Genomic DNA, 22,623 nt, shown 5'->3' with positions numbered 1-22,623 from the left:
CAGCAATCTCACGAAGCTTCACTTTACGATCTTTCATTATAATTTTTGTCACTTCACTCACATTTTCCGGTGTAACGGCTTCCACAGGTCTAACCGAGCATTCCGCGTCATTTGTGTCGGTACGACCACGTTTAAACTCGGCGAACCACCAACAAATCGTTGCTTTTGATGAACAAGAGTCCGGATAACATTTTTCAATCCATTGTTTCGCTTGCACGGTGTTTTTACCCATTAAAAAACAATGGTTCATCAAAACACGAAATTCGGTTTTTTCCATTTTTTAAACAAACTACAAAACGACTTTACTCCAACCTCGATAACTCAGCTGTTTCTGGTCGGATCGACTTAAAATTTTGACCCGTTTCAAGCAAAGGTTAGTACTCTAGAAAGACGTGGTTACTGCTTTACTACGAGCGCCATCTCTGCTTTAGTCTCGGGACTTATTGATCCATGTGTTAAAGAGCGGGAGACATATTGGGACAGTTTTCACTTCCATGGGTTCAAAATATCTAGTCAAGGAAAGTGATTCGCTTAATATTCCCTTTGCTTGAGTGCCTATAACCAGAGTAAAGACAGCTGTTCGTTTGGAATAACAGGGTTTTTGTTACAAACGACCTATCAAAATCAATATAAAGCGAACGAAACTGTCAATATTTCGGATTAAATGTTTTGGATTGTTGCCAACATTAAGGATGAGGAGTGGTCACCCTGGTTAGAGGCACTCTACCCTTTGCGTGTCGAGACGAAGTGACCCTCACTCACTCAGTAACTGATTTTCATAGGGAAATAATGCATACAATTTGTACTGTGAAAGCAAAGCCAAAGTTGTTGTTCCACAAAAATATGTTAGTAGACGCCAAAAATGGTTTATTTGATAAATTTTCGGTTATAAATATATTAAATATCTGAATATAACGGCTTCAACATTCTATCGTAGTACCGAACAACATTAAAAAAAACAAAAATAAAGACCGGACTTATAGCGGTTGAAATTTTGCCGGTATTTTCCCATCCTTCGGAAAATGAGAGATGATGTGAGAGAACACAATTCATGCACTTCTCGCCCACTAAACAGGGATAAAGAGAACGCGCAAATGCGGCAAACGCCAGTAGGATACGGAAGCGTTTAGTTCGTACACACATGGGAAAACGAGGGAAATTCTTTCTCTCTCTTTCTCTATACAATGTTGGAGCGGGTAAGCGGTGGTGTCCTTTTGCTGCCCAAGGAATCATATAAGCTTGTGTGGGAAAATTGTGCTCACTGATCTGGTAGTTCGCTCCGTCAGTTTGGTCGGCTGTATCAGTCTAATCCCGTCCGTCAAGTGTTCCGTGTGCGAGCAAAAATTAAACTACTGGTGACCTGCAGCGGTCTGCTTTGTGTGGTACTACTCTAGTGCATCAGGCGGAAACGGACCAAAACTTTTTCCAACTTCGGTTCGGTGGCAGTTAACTAGAGTTTTCACAGAAACCTTGAAAACGAGTGAAATATGTGACAATATTGTTTGTAGGTTATTTTTAAGCGAATTCGGAAATACCAGAAATGTGATTTTCGGTTGGATATCTCAGTACTGCTGGAGGATAATTGCTATTTTCTCTAAAGGACCCAAGTGTGAAAATTTTTCGGTACCACACACACTGACGTCACATACAGACGTACAGACGATGTATTGTAGCGGGAAAGGTGGGAGGGGGAGGTAGTTTTAATGCAAAAGGGCCACTAACTTCTGTCAGCAGATCTCTGACAGCGGCAGAGAAAAATTCGATAATGTGCAGCAGAATCTTATGATTTTGACAGGAAAAGAGTGTTTTTTATCCAAAATTTAGCGCAGAATTGGGCGAGAGAATCGATGGACACGTGCCCTTGCTGGATTGAATATCTGGCTTTGTGTGCGTATTTTATGGGGACAAAAATTTGGTTAAATAAAGTGTGGGTTACTTTTTTTTTGGAACAGAATACGTTCCAAACCGGCAACTCTAGTTTCTAAATGCAAATTACTTATCGTTTAGACGGATTGCGATCACTCATTTGAAGAAAATTTAGTTAGAACAAATCATCATAAATTAATCATCACAGTTAATTATTTTTTCTGTAATCGGTAATACAGACAAACAGATGAGAAAAAAACTCGTGTGAGTACACAGAATTGTTCTAGACCATTCCAACCGAACCATCCTGTGCTATGGAGGAGCAGTAGAATAGTTACTACATTTGTTCTAGCATTTGTTTCATTTTACAGAAAAAATAGGAGGGAAGAAAATTCTTGGTTACTCTCCGAAAAAAAGGTGAAGAGAGGAGCAATTTTTTTTCTGTTCACTTTAATTTAATATGAAAAAAAAGTCTGCGGTTCTATGCGAAGAATTATGCACGAAATTAGTAAAGCGAAAATAAAAAATTGATACTTCAAAAAAAATCTGAAAATCCCTAACCACACATATTCATTGCACAAGCTCGGCTGTCAAATAAAAGTTGAACAAATTAAAGAGAAAAAAATGTTTCTTCTGATCATTTTCAAATATCCACGTAACTGGCAACCCTGCTCGAAAAATTGACAAGAGCAAAACGAAACAAAGCAGGCAAAACAATTGGATGTTTGTGTTGTCCAGAGATGCCATTTATACAGATTTATCTGTATTATACAGATTTTTACATGCGCATACAGATTTAATACAGAGTACAGATTTCTTAAATTTAATACAGATTTATACAGATTTCACCAAAAGTATTGAGGAAAAAATTAAACTATCTATTAGTATTTGAGCTATCTGTTAATATTTGATTGCAATGATGAGATAAACGTTTAGGAATCAACGTACAAATCACTTTTTTAAATATATATTTTTTGTGCAGATATTCAATGAAGAACACTGAAATCCATTTATATGAAAATTTGTAGCTAAATTGAACTTAAAAGTTAGACAAGTCTTGGCATCATGAAACATTATTGCCAGACTGACAGTTGTATTACCTGACTTGACGTTGTATATTGGGGTTTGGAAATCCATCTCAACTTATGAAGTGAACATTTTCAAATTAGACAAGTATATGGCACCATAATTCAATTGTTGTTGATAGGAAAAAAACTATAAAATTTCGTCGATGAATATAATATAAGATATGAAATTTAATCTACCACTCTATAACCATAATCTATTGGAATAACACCTTTTAACATAATTGTATTGTAGAAATTTCATTTTATTAGCGAACACAGATAAATACAAATAATTTATACGAATCAATACAGATTTTCTATGAAAATATCTGGCATCTCTGGTGTTGTCCATTAACAAGACGTCAATGTTCTGTCAGATCAGAGCAGTTGCACTTCTGTTCACAAGCGATGTCAGATCTACGGAAATCTCCGTAAATGTACGGGTCCGAAGATCTACAAAATCTAAGGAAATTGGATTTTTTCCGCGGAAAGCTACGGAAACTTAAACTAATTAACGGAGAACAACGGGAACTAGTTTTGTCTGGCGAGCAGCGTTTTCCCGTTTCGACAGACACTCCAGATCTATTGCCAGATTTTACAAATTTTATCAGATCTCACCAGATCTTTACGCTGTGGCCTCTAGACGATAAGTGGTGAGACTTTTTTTTGCTCACTGAAAATGAAGCCCGGTCAAAATTTTGTTGTACATAGTTAGCCACAGGCGAATCCAGATAAATTTTTGAGTCAGAAAGAATTTTTGAGTTTTGAAAAAATAACATGGCAATTCTGCTACTACTACTATCTGGCATCACTGCTGATCACACTTTTGCTACAACACACTATCATACTGTGCAGCAGCGATGTCAGATCTATGGAAATATCCGTAGATCTACGGATTCGAAGATTTTCTACGGATCTACGGATCCGTAGACAAAATCTACGGAAATTAGATTTTTTCTACGGAAATCTACGGAAATTTTAAATTATTAACAGAGAACTACGGGAACAAATTTTGTCTGGCAAGCAAAAAAAAATCCACCGCCATCGCTTTCGAGAAAAATGTCAATCTACGGAAATGACACTAGTACTATCTGGCATCGCTGCTGTGCAGTAGAGATGGTCGTGTAAGCATTTTTTTAAACCCGACCCGTACCTGATCGAAAATAAAAACCTTTACCTCGTACCCGACCCGAACCCGATATTATTTTTTTCTAAACCCGTACCCGATAACAAAAATCTTTGCCCGTACCCGAAACCGAAAAAAGTTCCGAAACCCGACCAAATTTTTGAACCCGAACCCGATTCGTGCCCATTGAAAATGGAAAAATCGGCACTTGAACCCGACAAATACCAGTAGATTTGGTCTGAACTGTGCAATACTATCTCGTGACATTAGTGGCGAAATAATACATTGAATGAGTAGTCTCGGACCTAACAAAGAAAAAGTCGATTTTTTACCGCGAAAAGTTTTATATTGTTCAGTATAATCTCCATCTAGAGCGATACACTTTACCCAACGGTCCTCCAACATTTTGACGCCCTTTGAAAAAAGATTGTCAAGTCCTTCAAAATAGGCTTCCGTTTCTGCAATGACTTCAGCTATCGACGAAAATTTCTTTCCCTGGAGAAACCTGTTCAGGTTTGGAAATAGGTAATCATGTCACTCTCAGTTCCGCTTGCAAATTATGAGAACGAGATCCATGCCCAGTCAACGACATATGCGGAACAGTAGTTCAAAATTGAGTTCTTTCTTTTATTTACATTTTCAGTCATTTTTGGCTTTCAGTGTAAGCCGTATCAGCCGTCACAGATTTTCACTATATCGATGAAAGAATGAGAATTGGTTTCGTCTTGTCGTGGGGAAACGAGTGCTGTTGGCATTGATACTTTCTTCTGGTGCAATGATAGACGAAAAGGCTTCGCCTCTCTTCGTTTGTTTTGGATGTGATCATTTACGAATGAGACGATAGAAACCCAAATAAAGAGACAAGATTGGATTCTTTCATTGAAAATGCGTGATAACTTTAAGCTCTTGTTTTGACCTAACTGCACTGTAGACCCAGTCAGCTTGAAACGAAAATAGAACATATTATGCCAAATCACAGAAATCTGACGTATATGAGAAATGTGTGAACATTCAAATGAATAGTTTGGCGAACATGTTGGGCTTAACTTCATGATTCCGATTTAATTCAAATGAGAAACATGAGAATAAAATGCGAGTTTTACACTTGCGGGAATTGTTCGTTCGAACAAGATTTTTTTTGTACCGCAACGAAGTGGAGCGTTTTGTAACATTGAGGTGAATATACTACTGTGTATGAAAAATACCAAATCATTGAACTATATTAAAATATCTACTACACTCTCATTGAACATAACTCAAAATTGAGTGACACATCACTCAAATTCATAAAAAGTGCACGTTTCCTAAACTTGAGTTATCACCTATCTACTCATTTTTTGCGGTAAGGGACGAAATTATCAAAACTTGAGTAATTTTTACTGAAAATAAGAAAAAAGTTCAACTCAAAATTTGAGTTCCTTGCTCTCAAAATGAAGAAATTTTTCTTCGTTAATTTTTATATACAAAGTTATTCTTCCTTCTTTTGAATGCACAAAATAGTGATTCAAAACCGTTTCCTTTTGATATCCTCATGTTGCGCTTTTTGCTAAGCATAATAGAAACCACAAAACATCTATGATTGACGTTGATTCATGTTTTAGAAACCGGATCTAGAAACGGCAATGGAAAACGACGTATTCTTGCATTCTTTATTTCGACAAGAATATTCCGAGAATGAAAACGCACTGAGCTGCAAGAAGTATTTTTTTTCACTCAAATGTTTAAAAACTCAACGCTTACTCTAATGTATGAATAAATGCGAGAGAACTCATGGCAACGAGATTATTTTAATCAAATCCATACTCAAATTTTGACATATTGTTCCAGTTTATGAATTTGAGTAATCGCAACTCAAACCATGAGCTATGTTCAAAGAGCGTGTATTTCACCACTAATGTAACGAAAAAGTAACGGGAACCGATACTACTATTTGCAACCTTTTCATCAGTGTATCATTTCTAAGTCTGTTTTCGACCCAGAATGTGATCATAATTTTTTTTTCTCATTTTCTTCTATATCAATTTCATTTTCTTTGAAATAAACCGTTCCTAACAAAAAGTGCTTATGCCAACGTTTTTTTCCCGTCCTCGAAGCATGTCAAACAGTCCTCCTCTGGCATGTCCTTCGACACCTTCTTCGATTCGACTCTCATTTCTTTAATCGACTTGAAACTCGTGGCCGTTTGAGTTTGGAGAACAGCCAGAAGTCAAACGGAGCCAATACAGATGAATATGGTGAAACGAATTTTTGGCGAAAACTCACGTAAAATCGAGGCAGTGTGAGATCAATTGCAAAATATTCTCGATTCTTTATTGTCAACCGACGGTTTCCAAGTATCATACATTACTTCGATTTTTTTGACGTGTTACCCGTCAGTTAATGTTGATCCGAGTCGGAATCGGTTATTGCTTTGGAATCCATTTGTAAATCATACTGAATTCTGAATCAAATTCCAGACAAGTTAACTAATCGGAACACTTCCTCGTCTGTAGGATTCGAAATGTTTCCATAGCGGTTATTCAATTTAACAAAAACCAAACGTGATCACTCTATCAGACAGTGTAAAAATCGAAAAATCATTCTCAGTGTCTTACAAAAAAAACAAGCGCATCTCAAACACTGATGGTTTTTTTGACTTGAAATTAAACGTGGATGTCAGAGCTGCCAGTTAATAGACAATTTTCTCACATAGTTTAATATACGAGTCTTCATCTATCAAACTTTGAAATGAGTCGCAGTTGAAATCAAATAATACGTAGAAAATTTATAATTATAATTTTAACTAATTGTGAAATTGTTGACAACCATTATATTTTTTGTTGAAATCTGAAATCTAATCAAATGTGTAATGCATTGAAATCTATGAGCTACTACAACGAAGTGAAGGGCAGATTAAAGGAATAAAATAGTGCAAACTTAGTTCTACCGGTATAGCACATAACCACTACACGTTCCACTACTCGCTATCGGCTTATTTGGTGATGAACAGTAGCACATGTTTGCTCGGTATCTTCTGGCGTTTATTCGCTCGGCCTTCTTTCGGATCCCTCAACTGACCTGCATTGGCTGCGCTTGATAGGCACAACGAACCGTGGGATTAATAGTATAATCAATATCCGTTTATTTATACTGCTTCTAGTTTGGCCTTTTCTGCTCTCAGGTAACACGGTTGACTGTTCGTTCGATAAATTTTTTGACCTTGTTGGTAAAGTCCATTTCAGTTCACCTTCAGTTCCGCCAAATGGACTGATGTGAGTTTACAGGAATGCACTATCGTAACGTTGAATAATATGTTCAGATGTTTAGAAAGGATGCATTCAAGAGGTGACGAAGGTTTGGGATTGTTCACGCGAATCTATCAGCAAGTTCTAAGAACTATAACAATGATTTTGTTAGGCTGTGAACCATTTCGCGATTAATTTTAACTTTTGGTTAAAATCTGACACTCGAGTGGTTAATTTGATGTTGTCAAAAATAACCCTGCTCGAGAGCATGGTTATTTTTGACAGATCGATAGTTATTTTCCAACACTGAAAAAAATCTCGCAATGAAAATTCTAATACTAATTCTTTAGTTGAAATTATTTCCAGTGGAAAATAAACCCAAATAACTTTCCGTCCGTCAAATTTTGAAATGGGCCACAGTTTTAGCCAAATTTAACTATCCGAACGAAATTATAACATGCAATAATCATATATCGTTTTGCAATAACAATTTGTATCTTTCAGTTTATGGGGGATATTGAACCTAAATACTTTCAGTCAATTTCTTAAAAAGGCCCTATAAGCTTAAATCATTTTCTAGTACTAACCGATTTTTTAAAGGTTTCAGGTGTCTTTTCATATAAAGAGTTAAGGCAAAATCCTGGAAATGATTAATCGAATGTAAACGTAGGAGTAATTGAAGTTTAACTTTACTTGAGTGAAAATTTGTAATTATGCCGTAGTGCAATGTCCTTACAAGCATTTATTTTCGTTGTTTTATACTTATTTGTCGATTTTGAATTATTTGTTTCGAATTTTTTCGAATAAAACAGAAATCTGGCATTTCGCATGCACAAAATTTGAAAACTTGGCGAAAACTACAGAATCTGGCAAAGGATCTGGTTCGTTAGAGTGTCTGTAGAAATGAGAAAAATCTGGCAAATAATCTGGAATATTGGCAACTCTGAATTTGATGTCTGCAACGCACACAATTATGCACGCTGTATTGATAAGTTTGTATACGGAATAATATGATGTCTTTGACGGAATCCAACATAGTTTTTATTAAAAAAAATTGATTATTGCGCACGTTCATTCATTCCGACAAAACGCGAGACAAGCAGCGATTCCTGAGTAGATATTTCATGATCAATTATATTATTATACTGTTATTCACATCTGTATTGAACTATATGAAGACAAACACGAGAAAAGGTCCTAAGTGTAAATGAGAGTTTCTCTTTGTTTACTTTCTCTTTCGGTTGTTACGGTCCTATTTAGGCAATCACTCTTTCTCAAATTCTTTACATAGAATAACGACTGAATCCATCGACTTTCGATCTGTAGTTAAGAAATTGTTGGAAAATACAGGAATAACCGTAATAATCGAAAGCGAAAGTAAACAAAGTGAAACTGTCATTTGTACTTGGAACCTTTTCTGATATTTATCGAGATATGTTTCACTACGCAGTTTTACCGACGACGTTTTACCATTTTTAAATGAACAATTTTTGTGTGATTCTTATATACTGTCAACATTGACTTTGAGCTCAACTCAGTGCAATGTACTTCATGTTGGTCATGGGCTAAGCCCGGCGCAACTGTGATTCTTTTCGGGTTAAATTTCCATAAAATGACAATGTTTGTATAACCAGAATGATTATACAATGATACTTTGTATTAATCGACGTCTTTGTCTTAAAAACCTCGTGCTTCACTTGAAACATTATCAATATTCAATATATTAAGTACAATATAATAAAAATAAACTACTATAAAAAAATGTAAATCGTCTACTCTAAAAATTCAGTCGTCTTTAACAGATACATAATTGTTGAGAGGCCAGGTAAAATTTTCACGTCTGCATACTAGAAGTCCTCCAATGCAAGTGTTAAATTTTATAAGTATGATGAAAAAAAAACAAACAAAATGCACAACTCAATTTTCAAAGTCTGTAAATTTGACGATTGTATATACAAGTTTGCAAAATTGCAGAGTCTTTTTACAAAATAATTCGGTAAATTTACATGCAATCCTGGAACCTCTGAAAACCACAACACTACAATCGGAACCTGAATTCCCTTCTATGGTAACAGACTACACAATCAATTGTTAAGAGTATGGGCCAATTGCATAGCTAGAGAAACGATATTTTAGACATAAAAAATCCTGAAGGTCCGAACATACGACAAGTAGCTTCAATTGTTTTACGTATAATTGGTGGTTCCATGCATAGAACACTCGTCTCACAAGTCTGTTGCCTTATGTTCGATTCCCGAACTGTAAGTATTCTTAGTGTGAGCTGCGTGAATGTTCCGATTGGCACATTGTCGCAAAACTGATCTGATGATTTGCAAAACTGAATCACCGGTAGCGACGCCTGCCAATGAAAAATGGAACCAAGAAAAGGAGGGCTCTTCCGAAAATTTTCATATCAGCAGCAACGATTTTTTGTATATTCAATTGTACAAATAGGTATCAGCAATAAAATAAACTCGGAGTAGTAGAAAATCGATTTCAAAGTAATTGTAGTAGTAATTAACTAGTGTAAACTATTATTAAACATGGAAAATCTTTAGAAATGTGTGAAATTGGGTAAGGTTACGTTTTTCCGGACCAACATATTTTTAACCAGAAACAAGTGTAATGTTGATTTCTAAATAACACGTGGTATGCGCCGTAAACAACAACTCATAGAAAAAAAAATAAACAAACTCGCATGGATGTTGTGGTGCAACCCGAGAAAATTTTCAGAGTAAAACTACGCGATTGGAGTTCGATCTAGGGCGACCCCGGGTTGCTAAAACAAACATCTGAAAAGTTGTTTGGGCGACTCTGGGTCAACTCTCGGGCTGCTCTGATCAATAAACGAAAGCGGTATTAAGCAAAATGATACTATCGTTTCAGGCAAAGCTCACTTCAATTGACGGAACATTCTCGCAAAATAGATGTAAAGGGTGATTTTTAAGAGGTATAGGATTTGATTTTCAAAAAAAACACAAAAAATTAGAAAAAAAAATTGATGAAGTCTTTATTGGAATCGATAGAACGATCAATATAATTTAATGTTTGAAGATGATTTCATGCAAATGTTGGCCGCGGATCCGCTTTAGATGGTCCATGCGCAAAGTTAAATTTTGGCACACTCTCTCCAATATATCGGCCGGTATTTCACAAATAATGCCACCAGCCCATAAACAGCAACAAACAGTGACTTTTTCGAGTACATTGGTAGCTCTTGCAATGCTTCTGGCTGGTCTTCACTCCAAATGCGGCAATTTTGCTTGTTGACGTATCCATTCAACCAGAAATGAGCTTTTTCGATATAAAAGTGGATCTTCCTCCAACTTTGCCAGCGATCATTCATGTTTAAACTATAGACCCAACTGAACAAGTTTGACAATGTCACAAGACACGATTCACTCCTGATCTGTCAAAAACAGTGTTGTCAAAAAGATACCGGCCAAAAATCACCCTTTCATCTTATTTTATACAGTGGCCTTACTAGAATAATTTTACTTAGGGAATATTGATCGCTTGGAAAGATAAAGTCTAGGTTTTTAAGTTCCCCAATGACTGTCTTAAATTCAACAAAACTCGTCGCAGTAATGTCATCTTGTAGCAATATTTGAGCTAAAATTTATTTAAAATAAATTAAATTCAAATTTAAACTTTTAAAAAACTTAAACTGCTGAGCAGCTTTTTTTGAGCTTTTTCGCCATTAGTAAGCTTCGAAGGTTTCCTAAGAACCTTAAAAAGTTTTCAGAAAAGTTAGAAATATGGTTTAAGTTGGTCAACTTCTTTAGCGAAATTTTTATTTCGCAAACGAGTTAATCTATGTTTATTTTCTTGTTGTAAATCCTCAACTATGAATGTAATAGCAGGATCACGAATACGTTGATATTGTCGTCGATGAGTGTTCTTCAAGCGAGCAAGCAACTAAAGATAGTCAATGATGACAGGATACATCAATTCAATTTGAGTTTTGTGAACTGAAAGATTCCTAGCTACAATTATAAAATGTTTCAAATGGTAATCGATGTCAACCGATTTTTTTTTCAAAAAACTTTTGACTGACATTATTTTCAATGTGTGATATATATTCAAAACTGATTAGCTCTATGATAATTGAATATAGAACTAATTGGATTAATTAATCATGTTTTATAATTAGAAATACATGATAGGATATTTTTTCAAAAGTCCCATTTGTTCGATTGAAGCATCATAAATTGAAAACATTCTACAGCGAGGACGGCTCTTGTTTTTGATCCCATCATCTGTACTGACCGTACGGGTTTTATTGTCATTTCAACAAATCCTTAAAGTCTTCACTCGGCGCAAAGGAGACGCACGGTTGTCAACACTAGAGCAGTGACGCTCAAACGAAATGATGAACAATTTAGCACCACAGCTAGCATGCAAAAGGAAAACCCTCCCCAAACACCCATTCTGTATGGGGCATGTATCAGTGATTGTGGGTGGTTGAGATGGTTCGGATGAGATTCTCTATGCGAAAACCGATGCGAAAAGGAAGGTGGAATGAGAGCCAACGGTTGCATTGCAGTACAGCTGTGCGAAAATTTGAGAGAGCGATATGTACTGTATATCTTTATTTTTTTCACAGAGGAAAATTTTTCTTTCTGCTGCAGACACATGATTATTACGATTATTTGTTGTTCATCTCGTGGAAGCAAGTGGCCGTTTTGCTCTTGATCGTTGCTGTATGCTCTAGTTGTGACATAATTACTAAACTTATCAAGTTTTTCCCAGCAGGGTGAGATAGTGTAGTTCTGTTACCGAAATCGGGAAGAGGAGATTCAATCGTCTTATGAACGGAAGCGGATACATCGGGAAAATTCGCTGTGGTTATCGCTGCACATATAGAAAAGTGTTATGTTTCTGTGGAGAGACGGTATGCCGTAATACTGAATACAATACAATCTGTACGGAATTACATAAAGCTTACGAGATTTTGCCTTTTCTTGTCGTGCCCATGGAAACAATTTCATCGCACAATGTTACCGAGAAGTGAGTGTATGTGAGCGAGTATATTCGGTTTATTCCCAATTCCCAAGTTACATACTGGTGGTTTCTTGGCGGAGGGTAGTAAAAGTGCAATCGAAGTGAGAATCTCGTGATTCGTTCGCGTGTGTCTAGGAAACAAAAAAAAGCAAGTGCAAAAAATTTGCGTAAAATTGCCTCATTGACGTCAGGTCGCGCTGCTGAAAGTAAACAACACTGACGGCGGAACGGTGAAACGGGTGCTCGCAGTTCGTACGCCGCGAGCGGTTTGATCTCAAGCTGGAGAAACCTAAAAAAATGCAATCCTCGTTAGAGTCCACTGGGGTGGTTACACCGATGGTGATGATGACCACGAATATACTCCCGGTGGTATCGCAAAGCACCGCGGTGACAAAAGTGAACCAGATACCTCCGCAAAGTGTCCCTCCGCCATCCAAACCACCGGAAGTGAAGAGAAGGCTGAACGAGACACCAACAATAACGACGCAGGGAGAGGATCACGGTCGGCCTCCGCTCATGAAGCAGCTTAATAAGCTGCTTACACCGCCGGATGATCTCCTGCAATGGAAGGATATGCCACAATATTTGCAGTTCAATCCGTATGTGCTCACCGGGTACCGGCCTCTGCAGGGTGTCAAGGGGTGCCTCAGCAGTTTGTTCTACGTACATAACGAGACAATTAACATTTTAACGCATGGTGAGTAGACAACCACATTGTGCGGGTGTATGAACCGAACTCATGACAGACTTGTGTTGTGTTTCTTCACTGAAAAGCAACGCACACTTTGGTTGCATTGGTACTGCTTTTTCGAGCAGAAGTGATAATTAAACATTACCAGCTCATAATTATTCTGCTCGAAAAAGCAAAGCAGTGCACCCAGTACCCTTCAATGAAAGGAAGGAACCCGGTATTCACATGAGTGACTTAAAATAATTAAAATAGTTGAAAAACTGGGAAATTTTCTAATCAGTTTGGTAATAATTTAAACCACTCGGAAATTTGATATTTTAATTTTAATTAATATATTCGAATTAGTTTATCCGATTTCTAAAGCAGAATTAACTATCAATATGCAATTAAACACAGACCGTTGATAGAAATTATTGAATCCAAACTCAAGAAAAAGTTTCACATACAGACAAAATTTTATGTGAAAACTGCTAGAAGTACTAAGGTTGTTCGCAACTCTGTTTTATTACGTATGGATTTACGTATGGGTATTTCAGATCTACGACTAAACCATGTCAATCGCAACGCTGAGATCTAGTTCTATTTTTCGAGCACAAATTTGAAACAGATTTAAAGCTGCTCGACGAATGAAACACTGTTTTAAATTTCTTGCGTGGGTGTGAGTAACGAAATCTGACAAACGAAATGTCAAAGCGCCGAATGAAATTCCAGAAATTGTCAATATAAACTGTAAATGGTTTGCACTGAATTCTACAGTTTCATTCATTTAAAAGCACATTAGTTCAATATCATGCACAAATTCTTCTAGAAGTAACAAAAATTCATATCGTTTTCGAAATCAGCCATGCTGTCTGTTTGGTTCTGATTTGAAACATCACAGTGAGTCGACACAACACAAATACATTCACAGAAAACTATAGAACAGGTTTTAAACCTTCGCGTTGAGATTATCAAGCTCGTGTTTAATTTTTGACAGTTTTAAATTATACGACAGCCTGTCATTTTAGAACAGATATCCATCACAGCGTTGCGAATAGTCTTAGAAACAAAAAATGCGACCAGTTGTGAACAAAATGCATCTTCATTATACATAATTCCTTTGATAGAGTACGAAAATATAACTTTTCCACGCGGAATGTTTGTTTTTTTTTCCTATGAAGACATCGAAAATCAATTTTGTTTTCCGTAGATCATTAAAATGAAACTTTAACACGTGGATCAATAATAATTATTTTGGAAAAACTCAATTTTATTCTTCACCATAAGGAGTATATCGAAAAGTAGTTAGCAACATTGATTATTGAATAAAAAAGCGAAAAAAAAACATATTTTGACATCAGTTTTCGATATATTGTAGAAAAAATACATTTTTATGCATTTCACTGATTATATTGAAGAAAATCCTAGTTTCTGTGAAGTTACTTTTGTGACTTTCCTGGTGGCAGCTGTCCAATTTTTTTTTTGAACTCCTGCATATTTTGGGACACTGTACCTTCCTTCCGTCCCGGGTTGACGTTTCAATGCATAGGACGCTGGTCTTACAAGCCAGCTGTCGTATGTTCGAGCCCCGACCTGGAAGGATTCTTAGTGTCAGTAGGATCCATAGTACTAGCCATGCAATGATTCTGTACGCTAAGAATCGGCTGCGAAGTCTGTTGAAACAGAAAGGCCAAATTCCACGGAAGGATTGTAATGCCAAGACTTTGCTTTTTACCTTCCTTCCGAAAGTGCCGCTTGACAATTGCCCAATACCTTTCAATTGGCCGAAGATCCGGGCAGTTCGGTGGGTTGATGTCCTTTTCCACGAATTGCACATTATTTTTTGACAACCACTTTAGAACGGAGTTGGCCAAATCCGGCCAGAAGAGAGGAGGAGCCTTATGCTTTCTGTACAGTGGCAGCATTCTCTTCTTCAAACATTCTTCCTCGTACACCTTGGCGTTAATTAGGTACAAATTGCTTGCCAGACCAACACCTGCCCAAACTTTTCCATCGCCACCGTGGTGTCAGCGTCGTCCAGGTCTTGGTACACCGATTTCGTATTATATGGTGTTGGTGTTGAACTGCTTGGCCAAATCCCGCGTCGACGCCGATGGGTTTTTCCTGATGTACTCAACCTCTTTTAAGTCCGTTTCCTACCGGATCGGGGCGAATCCTTCATGAAAAGGGTCTTACCGAACTTCTCGATAATATTTTTGACACTGGTGTGGTGCACTTTCACCCGTTTTGCAATTTCGTTGTACGTGCACCACTTTCTGAGCACCAAGTGTCAGAATTTTCTTCCGCGTTTCCACATCAATTCGACTCATCATTGAAACGATAAATCGTACCGAAACCAATCGATTGCGCAGCTGTTATTGACATGTAAACAAACATGTCACCGCAAAACACGCTGCAAAAAATTAGGCCACTTCAGAGTAATAACTGTTTGAATGTTGCTAACTACTTCTCGATACACTCCTTAGTCTCCTTCAAGAGGAACACAATCAGTCCTCTAACATTTCAATACTGTTCTTGTAGAAAAAAAATTAGCATTTTTTCAGCAATGAATGCTGAAGCTCCTCGTTGGAGTAGAATTTCCTTTTTTGGAGCATTTATGAGGTCTGCAAAACAAAGTTGGTCATTTGGGTCCATATCTAGTGAATATGGTGGGTGCGACAGTACCTCGAAGCCCAATTCTTATAACTTCGCTATTGTAACGAGCGATTAGTGATACGGCACATTGTCTTGTTGGAAGAGCAAAAGCCTATGCAATCACTGTAAAAACCGACTTTTGAACCGAGGCCGGAGGACTGAGTGTCCTGTACCATTCGACTTAGTTGTTCGAGATCGCAAAATGTCTGTGTGTATGTGTGAATGTAACAAACTGTGCACTCGACTTGCACGGCGATGGCTGGAGGATTTTCACAAACTTAAATTCAATTTAATCGTCTCTTACTATTGGATTTCATTCGGATCGAATTTCCGGTTCGAGAGTAACGGGGTAACATGAGCATAAAAAATAAACTCGTTTTTCTCATAGACCGCTTCACCAATTCTCACAAATTTTGGTTTAAATTAAAGGTATTATAATTCTATGAAATCCTACCGAATTTCATCGAGCCAAATACTTGCAACTAGTCGTACTACAGAACGTAGTCGTAGAACAGGTCCGGTTAGTTGGTGACCAAATACATTGATATACCGGATCATCGTTTCCGGAAGTACCGGAAAAAGTGATCGAATACTCCAAACCGGAAATCATTCAAATTCTCAGAAACGGTTGGACCGATTCTTACAAACTTAGATACAAATGAACAAAATCTATTCAGAATTAATATGTAAAAGAGCACAAGTGACGAAAATGACTAAAACGAAAAGTACTGTTCCGGAAAAAAAGCTCCGAAAAACAAAGTTTAAGAGCAGTTTTGAAAATCCTTGAATTTCTTAACAGGATGTAGGGGAGAGTCGGTTGTAATTGAATTTTTTATTATAAGTTAAGTGGGGAATTTCTATGATCTCCATCCAAAATTCATAAAATATATTTAATTGCTTCAAAAGAAGAAAATAATCTCATTTTTTCGACGACAATGTAAATTTTTGGTTCAAGATTTTTATCATTAAATTGACAGGATATTTTTTCCTTTAGTTTTGCAGAGAATAATGAAATTGAGTTTCAGAGAATATGACTTTATAGGTTTCATTACAATTCGAATGTCGCACAAAATGTTCCTTGAATAAAGATCTTAGAGTACACAGTCTGGTAAGCTTAAGAAGTCATCAAAAACTACAAATTTAGTTTTAAAAACACTAAGTTAATGTATGGCGTCAAGTTATTTTTAGTTAAATTTTTATGTTTAAATTACAAGATTTTTACGAAAAAACACAATTAAAGTATTTTTAAATACCTTTCGTTTACAGGTAATAAATAGTGGGTGGGTAATGTCAAAGACATAACTGGATGACATGAATACGAATAAAACTAACAGTTCGTTCTCATAAGTTGATATATTGTCACACTTATTTGAGCACATAAATTAGTAAAGCAAGGTAAAAGAGGGTAGAAAAATGTTCACCAGTAGAAGTACACACGGTAACGAATAATACTTACAACTGATGAAAATATCAAAAAGCTTTGAATATTGAAACTAAATTCTGAAACAGAATTTTGAAACTAAATTTTTAAGATTAAGGGGGGTGAATGTAACAAGTGGCTTTAAAAAGGGGGGGGGGGGGGGGCGGGTGTAATGTTTGAAACGGCACAATTCCGAAACTATTGAACGGATTGCCACCAAACTTGGCACAGATACTTCTTGCTCTTCTGAGAAGGTCATAAGGGTATTTTAATGGGGGAGGGAGCGTAGTAAGTGTCATTAACAGGGGGTCATGAAAAAATTTGTCCAATTTGACGAGAATCGATACTTTTTTTAGACCATAGAAACAGTTTGCATTTATTAGATATGATTATATGGGTGGTGGATGTAGCAAGTGCCTTTAAAAAGGAGGGGGGGGGAGTGTAATGTTTGTAATGTAATAACTTCGGAACTAATTAACGGATTGCTATCAAACTTGGTACAGATACTCATTGCTCTTAAGAGATGGTCATAAGGGTATTTTTGTGGGGGAGGGAGCGTAGCAATTGTTCTTAACAGGGGGAGGGTCATGAAAAAATGTGTCTAATTTGACGAGAATCGATACTTTTTGAAAACCATAGAAACATTTTGCATTCCGTAGGTATGATTATATGGGGGTTGGATGTACCCTTAAAAAGGGGGTTGTAATGTTTTTAACGACATAACCCCAAAACTACTGAACGTATTGCAGTCTAACTTGACATAGGTACTTCTTGCTCTTCAGAGATTATCATTAGGATATTCTCAGGGGAGAAAGTGTGTAGCAAGCGTTCTTAATTTGAGGAGGCCATGTCGAAATTTATCTTGTTTAAAGAGAATTGATACTTTTTAAAACCATACATACATTTTGAAAAACTAAAATATGGTTCTAAGGATATTTGTTGGGGGTGGATATAATGAGTGCCTCCAAAAAAGGAAGTTTAATGTGAAGTTTATAGAATTTTCCATAAAACGATACTTCTTGCTGAGTACAGATATTATTTGCGCTTCAGATGATCCTAAGAGCATTTTTAACAAGAGAGTGGGTGAAAATCAATTTTCATCTTGAATTTTTTATAAAATAAGAGAGGGGCAACAATGTCAAGATTGTGCTAGATAGTATTGCTATCGTTAATTTGAATTAGGTAGTACTGCTTTTGTTAATTTTAATGAATTAATCGATACTTTATGAAGCGCACAGATACTTCGTACACTACTAAGAGGTGGTCATAAGGGTTATCATGGAGGAGAGCTGAAGTAAGTCCACTAATAAAAGGGGAGTTCAATATAAAATTTATTCCACGAGAAACGATGCATCTTGACAAAATACTACTTTTATGTCAATGTAGATTAAAAGGTTATTTTAAGGGAGAGGAAGTGCAGCAAGTGCCCGAAACATGGCAAGTGTAAGGCAAAATTTATTGAAGAGCAACATAAAACTGCTCAGAGTATTACACTAAGTAGGACAACTTTTGATTAATGACGCGAATTTATGCAGCATAGGGTTTTGAGTTGAAATAAAAACTAGTTGAATGCAATAAAATGGGTATTGTAAGAAATCTTTTATTTTCTAATTAACTGTCATTTATAATAATGTCCAATTCTGTTGAGTTCGATGCATTGATGTTACTGAAGCAATAAAGCCTGGCTGTGTAATATCGTATAACAAGTATTATTTTAGATTGTAGCAATTTTTATAGCAAAACTATAACTTCATCATTGACAAGCTACTGAATGAAATGAATACAAGCCAAGTATTATCATTCATTAACCTGTGATACAAACAATGTGAAAAACATTGAGGATCAGCTTCGAGCCAGTGAGCATGGAAAACTTATTGGAATTCATTGGTTTTTCAATTATTATGAATACAATGAATCAACGCTTGATTTTCCTTTCAAAATCGATTGAATAATAATGAACTACGAAATAACTTTATATATAATTCCGTGCCCCAAATATGTGCTTGAGAAAAGATTCACTAAATAATTTTAACTGCACGGTAAGATAAACTATTAGTTATAATTGGAATGTATTCCAATAATGTAATCTATGAAATTATTAAACTATTGATGATTTCTGGCACCGGAGGCCAGAGAACATTTGATCTTCGGCTCAATAGGATCATATATTGACACAACATAAATAATACTTTCTACTTATTCGAAGATGATAATGAAAGTCAATTAGAATGGAATATATTGGCATTAAATGTATTCGATAAGTAAATTCGACCGCACTCTATCATGCGAGTCAAGTAAATACTTTTACGTAAATTCTATCTCATCGGCGGGAAGGGCCTGGTGAACGACTAGCAAAGATCTCGAAAATACTTGAATATTATCTCGTCTTCAATTGCTCTTTTGAAGGAGAATCCATGCTTGCTACTAAACTAGGGCATATACATGGTTAGCAAGTTGGTCAATACAAATACAGATAACCTCATGTTAGTCATTCATAATTACTCATGATTTATAGCTCTAGTGTAAGAGTAATCACTAACAATAACGATTGAATTAGCATATATTCAAAGTGTGAATGATTCAACAATCCATTACGTCTAGTCTTTTTTACAAGCCAATATAACGAGAGGTAAACCCACTGTGCTCAATCATTGAAAAAAAGGTTTTGTTTCTATGTGTCCGTTTTTCTTGGTATGCTTTGTGCGACGGTTCGTTCAACTGAAGCGGGTAAAATTTTGCGCGCATTATATGACGCTACATTTCACCTTAACATATAACTATTTCAGGTTTTTTTGTATCAGCTCATCACTTTTATTCAATATTGGCTATTAGTTGAACTCATGGAAGAGAAAACAGTCTAACATAAAATAAAATTTAAATTGGAACTCCAATGGATTTAATGAAATGATGAAGAAGTTTCATGTAAGGAAGTTCACGACAAGCAAGAATGTCGCGAACTGGGACATTGGATAGTCTACCTTGAGTACGCAAGGAATTTATTAGTTGAGATGTCCAAAACCAAATTAGTTGTCGCATGTCCAAACGACATGATCAATATCGCGGTAACCTTCGCCACAAGCTCAATGATTAGTCTCGGAAAGTCCAATTCGAAGGAGATGTGCATCTAATGTGTAATGATTGGACATGAGTCTGGACATCACACAAATGAAGTCCCTACGCACATCCAGTCCCTTGAACCATGCCTTTGTCTATATTATAGGAATAATTTAGTGCATCCACCAACCCAGATCATCTTTATCCCAAGAAGCTTGCCAGCTGGTAAGTGTTCTTCGGCGAGACGCGCTATAGACATCGTTGAAAGCAATCGGTCTCTCATAAATTTTACCCTCAATAGCACCACATTTGGTTAAAATAACGGCTCTTTTATTGCCTGGTATGGAGCAATGAGCCGGGACCGAAACTATTGTGATTCGATAATTATTATCCAATATATCGTCCAGACACTGTTTTATTTTGCCCAAGAAAAACGGTTCATTTTTGCCAGCTGCGTTTGAGCGAATGGCTTCAATTGCACTCAGACTATCTGTGAAGAGAAAATAATGGTTTGGAGATAATGTTACGATTACACTCAAACTATAATGAACTGCTGCTAACTCTGCTATATAAACAGATGCAGGTTCTTGAAGCCTAAATGAAACCGAAACATTATTGTTGAATATACCAAACCCAGTAGCCTCTTCAATTCGTGATCCATCCGTGAAAAACATTTTCTCAGAGTCAATATGCCTGAACTTACTTGTAAATATTTTTGGGATTTCCATCGAGTGTATGTGTTCCAGGATTCCACGCACTTCGCGCTGCATGGATGTGTCGAAAAATAAAGTTGAGTCAGGGACATTTAGGAGGCTGCACGGATAGGAATATATCTTGAAGGGTCGATTTTCTGTGACATATGGTTAAAATATATTGTCATGAATCTTGTTTGAGATTGAAGCTCGACTAGCCTTTCGAAGTTATTAATAACCAGGGGATTCAGTACCTCACATCTTATTAGCAGTCGTGATGAAAGCTCCCGAAAACGATCTTTCCATGGAAGAATTTCCGCCAGAACTTCAAGACTCATTGTATGTGTCGAATGCATGCAGCCTAAGGCGATTCGCAAACAACGATACTGAATTCGCTCAAACTTAATAATATGAGAGCTTGCATCGGAACGAAAGCAAACACATCCATATTCCATTAATGAAAGTATCGTTGTCTGATACAATTTTATTAGATCTTCCGGGTGAGCACCCCACCAAGATCCTGTTATTGTTCGAATAAATTTTACTCTCTGTTGGCATTTTGTCTTCAGATACCTAATGTGTCCTCCCCACTTGCATTTGGAATCAAACTACACCCCGAGCTATTTAAAAGTCAAAATTTGCGCGATAATTCTTTTCATAATATGAAGCTGAAGCTGCGCGGGATCATGCTTTCCGCAGAGAATTCGATACCCAGATGGACAAGTTATCTAAGGTATCTTGTAATGGTTTTTGTAGATCAATAGTTTTGGGTCCAGTAACTGAAACCACGCCATCATGGGCCAATTGTCTTAGTGTGCATGAGGTTACTAGACAGCTGTCAATGTCATTCACGTAAACATTATACAGGAGCGGACTGAGGCCTTGCGGGATACCCACGTAGATAATTTTGAATGTTGCCAAATCGCCATGTGAAAAATACATGCACTTCTCTGACAAAAGGTTGTGCAGTTTTGAACGTTTGTCCATAAGTAAAAACATTTTTCAAACAAAAATTATCGTGTCACCAAAAACTTGCCCGTATAATCACCAGTATCAGTCGGTGACGATTATCGCTACCTTAATAGTAACGCTGTGACACCCAGAGGTAATAATTCACAAGCCGACATCCATCGAAAACCGTTCGTCATTCCGTGGATGGACTAAACTAAAGCAAAACTAAGTGGTGGTCATTTGATTGCGAGCACCTGATTGCATTTTTTATGATTTCGTAGTGGTTGATCGAATCATGTCATTCCACACTGTCTTTATGTACGAAGAGCTCAGGGATTATATTCCTGCACAGCAAGAATTCTGATATGTAATTTTCGTAGTCAAGCAAAAAAGGGTTACTATGAAGAAAGTTTTTGATTATTGTTTGGGGTTCACAGCAGTAACAGACAATGCAAAAAGAATCACAATGTGACTCCATGAACATAGTCTCGGATGGGGACGCATGTCTATTTGTGCATTCCATTCATGCAATAACAGTTCCGTTGAATGTCACTTAGAATTAGTATACAAAAGGGTGTTTATATATAGCCACAATGGAAAACCCCAAAACAATAAATACCACTCATTCATGGGCGCCAGTTCCGTCTGATAACCGGCTATCAGTATCAATGACGTTCGGATTTCACTTATGTTGCCATTGGCCGAATGGCAAAAAAGAGAGAAGAATCCACTCTACTTTGCTCGCCATTTGTCGATTTGCAAACAATAACACAAAGGCCGAAAGGAATACAGCCAGAACACGTAGAAAGCGAGAGGCAACGGAATAATACCATCAACGGAACTAACCGAGACAATAGGACAGAAAGGCGTGAGAGTTGAAAGGTTTTGCCGCAG

General features: G+C 36.8%; 1 protein-coding gene across 9 annotated transcripts in view; it reads left to right on the top strand.

Moving 5' to 3' along the window:
- Positions 1-1,286: 1,286 nt before the first annotated feature.
- Positions 1,287-22,623, top strand: part of LOC131425559 (progestin and adipoQ receptor family member 4) — a 59,714-nt gene continuing 38,377 nt past the window's right edge. The window contains exons 1-2 of one of the 9 annotated variants that reach the window (XM_058587540.1): positions 1,287-1,504; positions 12,039-12,984. In XM_058587540.1, coding sequence (XP_058443523.1) covers positions 12,585-12,984 — 400 coding nt within the window. In that variant the 5' untranslated portion in view covers positions 1,287-1,504; positions 12,039-12,584. Of the gene's footprint in view, positions 1,695-12,035; positions 12,985-22,623 lie in introns of all 9 variants that reach the window. The other 8 variants (XM_058587535.1, XM_058587537.1, XM_058587539.1 and 5 more) reach the window with 8 other exon arrangements.

Source organism: Malaya genurostris, chromosome 1, assembly GCF_030247185.1.
Source record: "Malaya genurostris strain Urasoe2022 chromosome 1, Malgen_1.1, whole genome shotgun sequence".
Taxonomy (NCBI): domain Eukaryota; kingdom Metazoa; phylum Arthropoda; class Insecta; order Diptera; family Culicidae; genus Malaya; species Malaya genurostris.
Note: the sequence above shows the minus strand (reverse complement) of the source record. Positions and strands in the feature narration are given on the sequence as shown.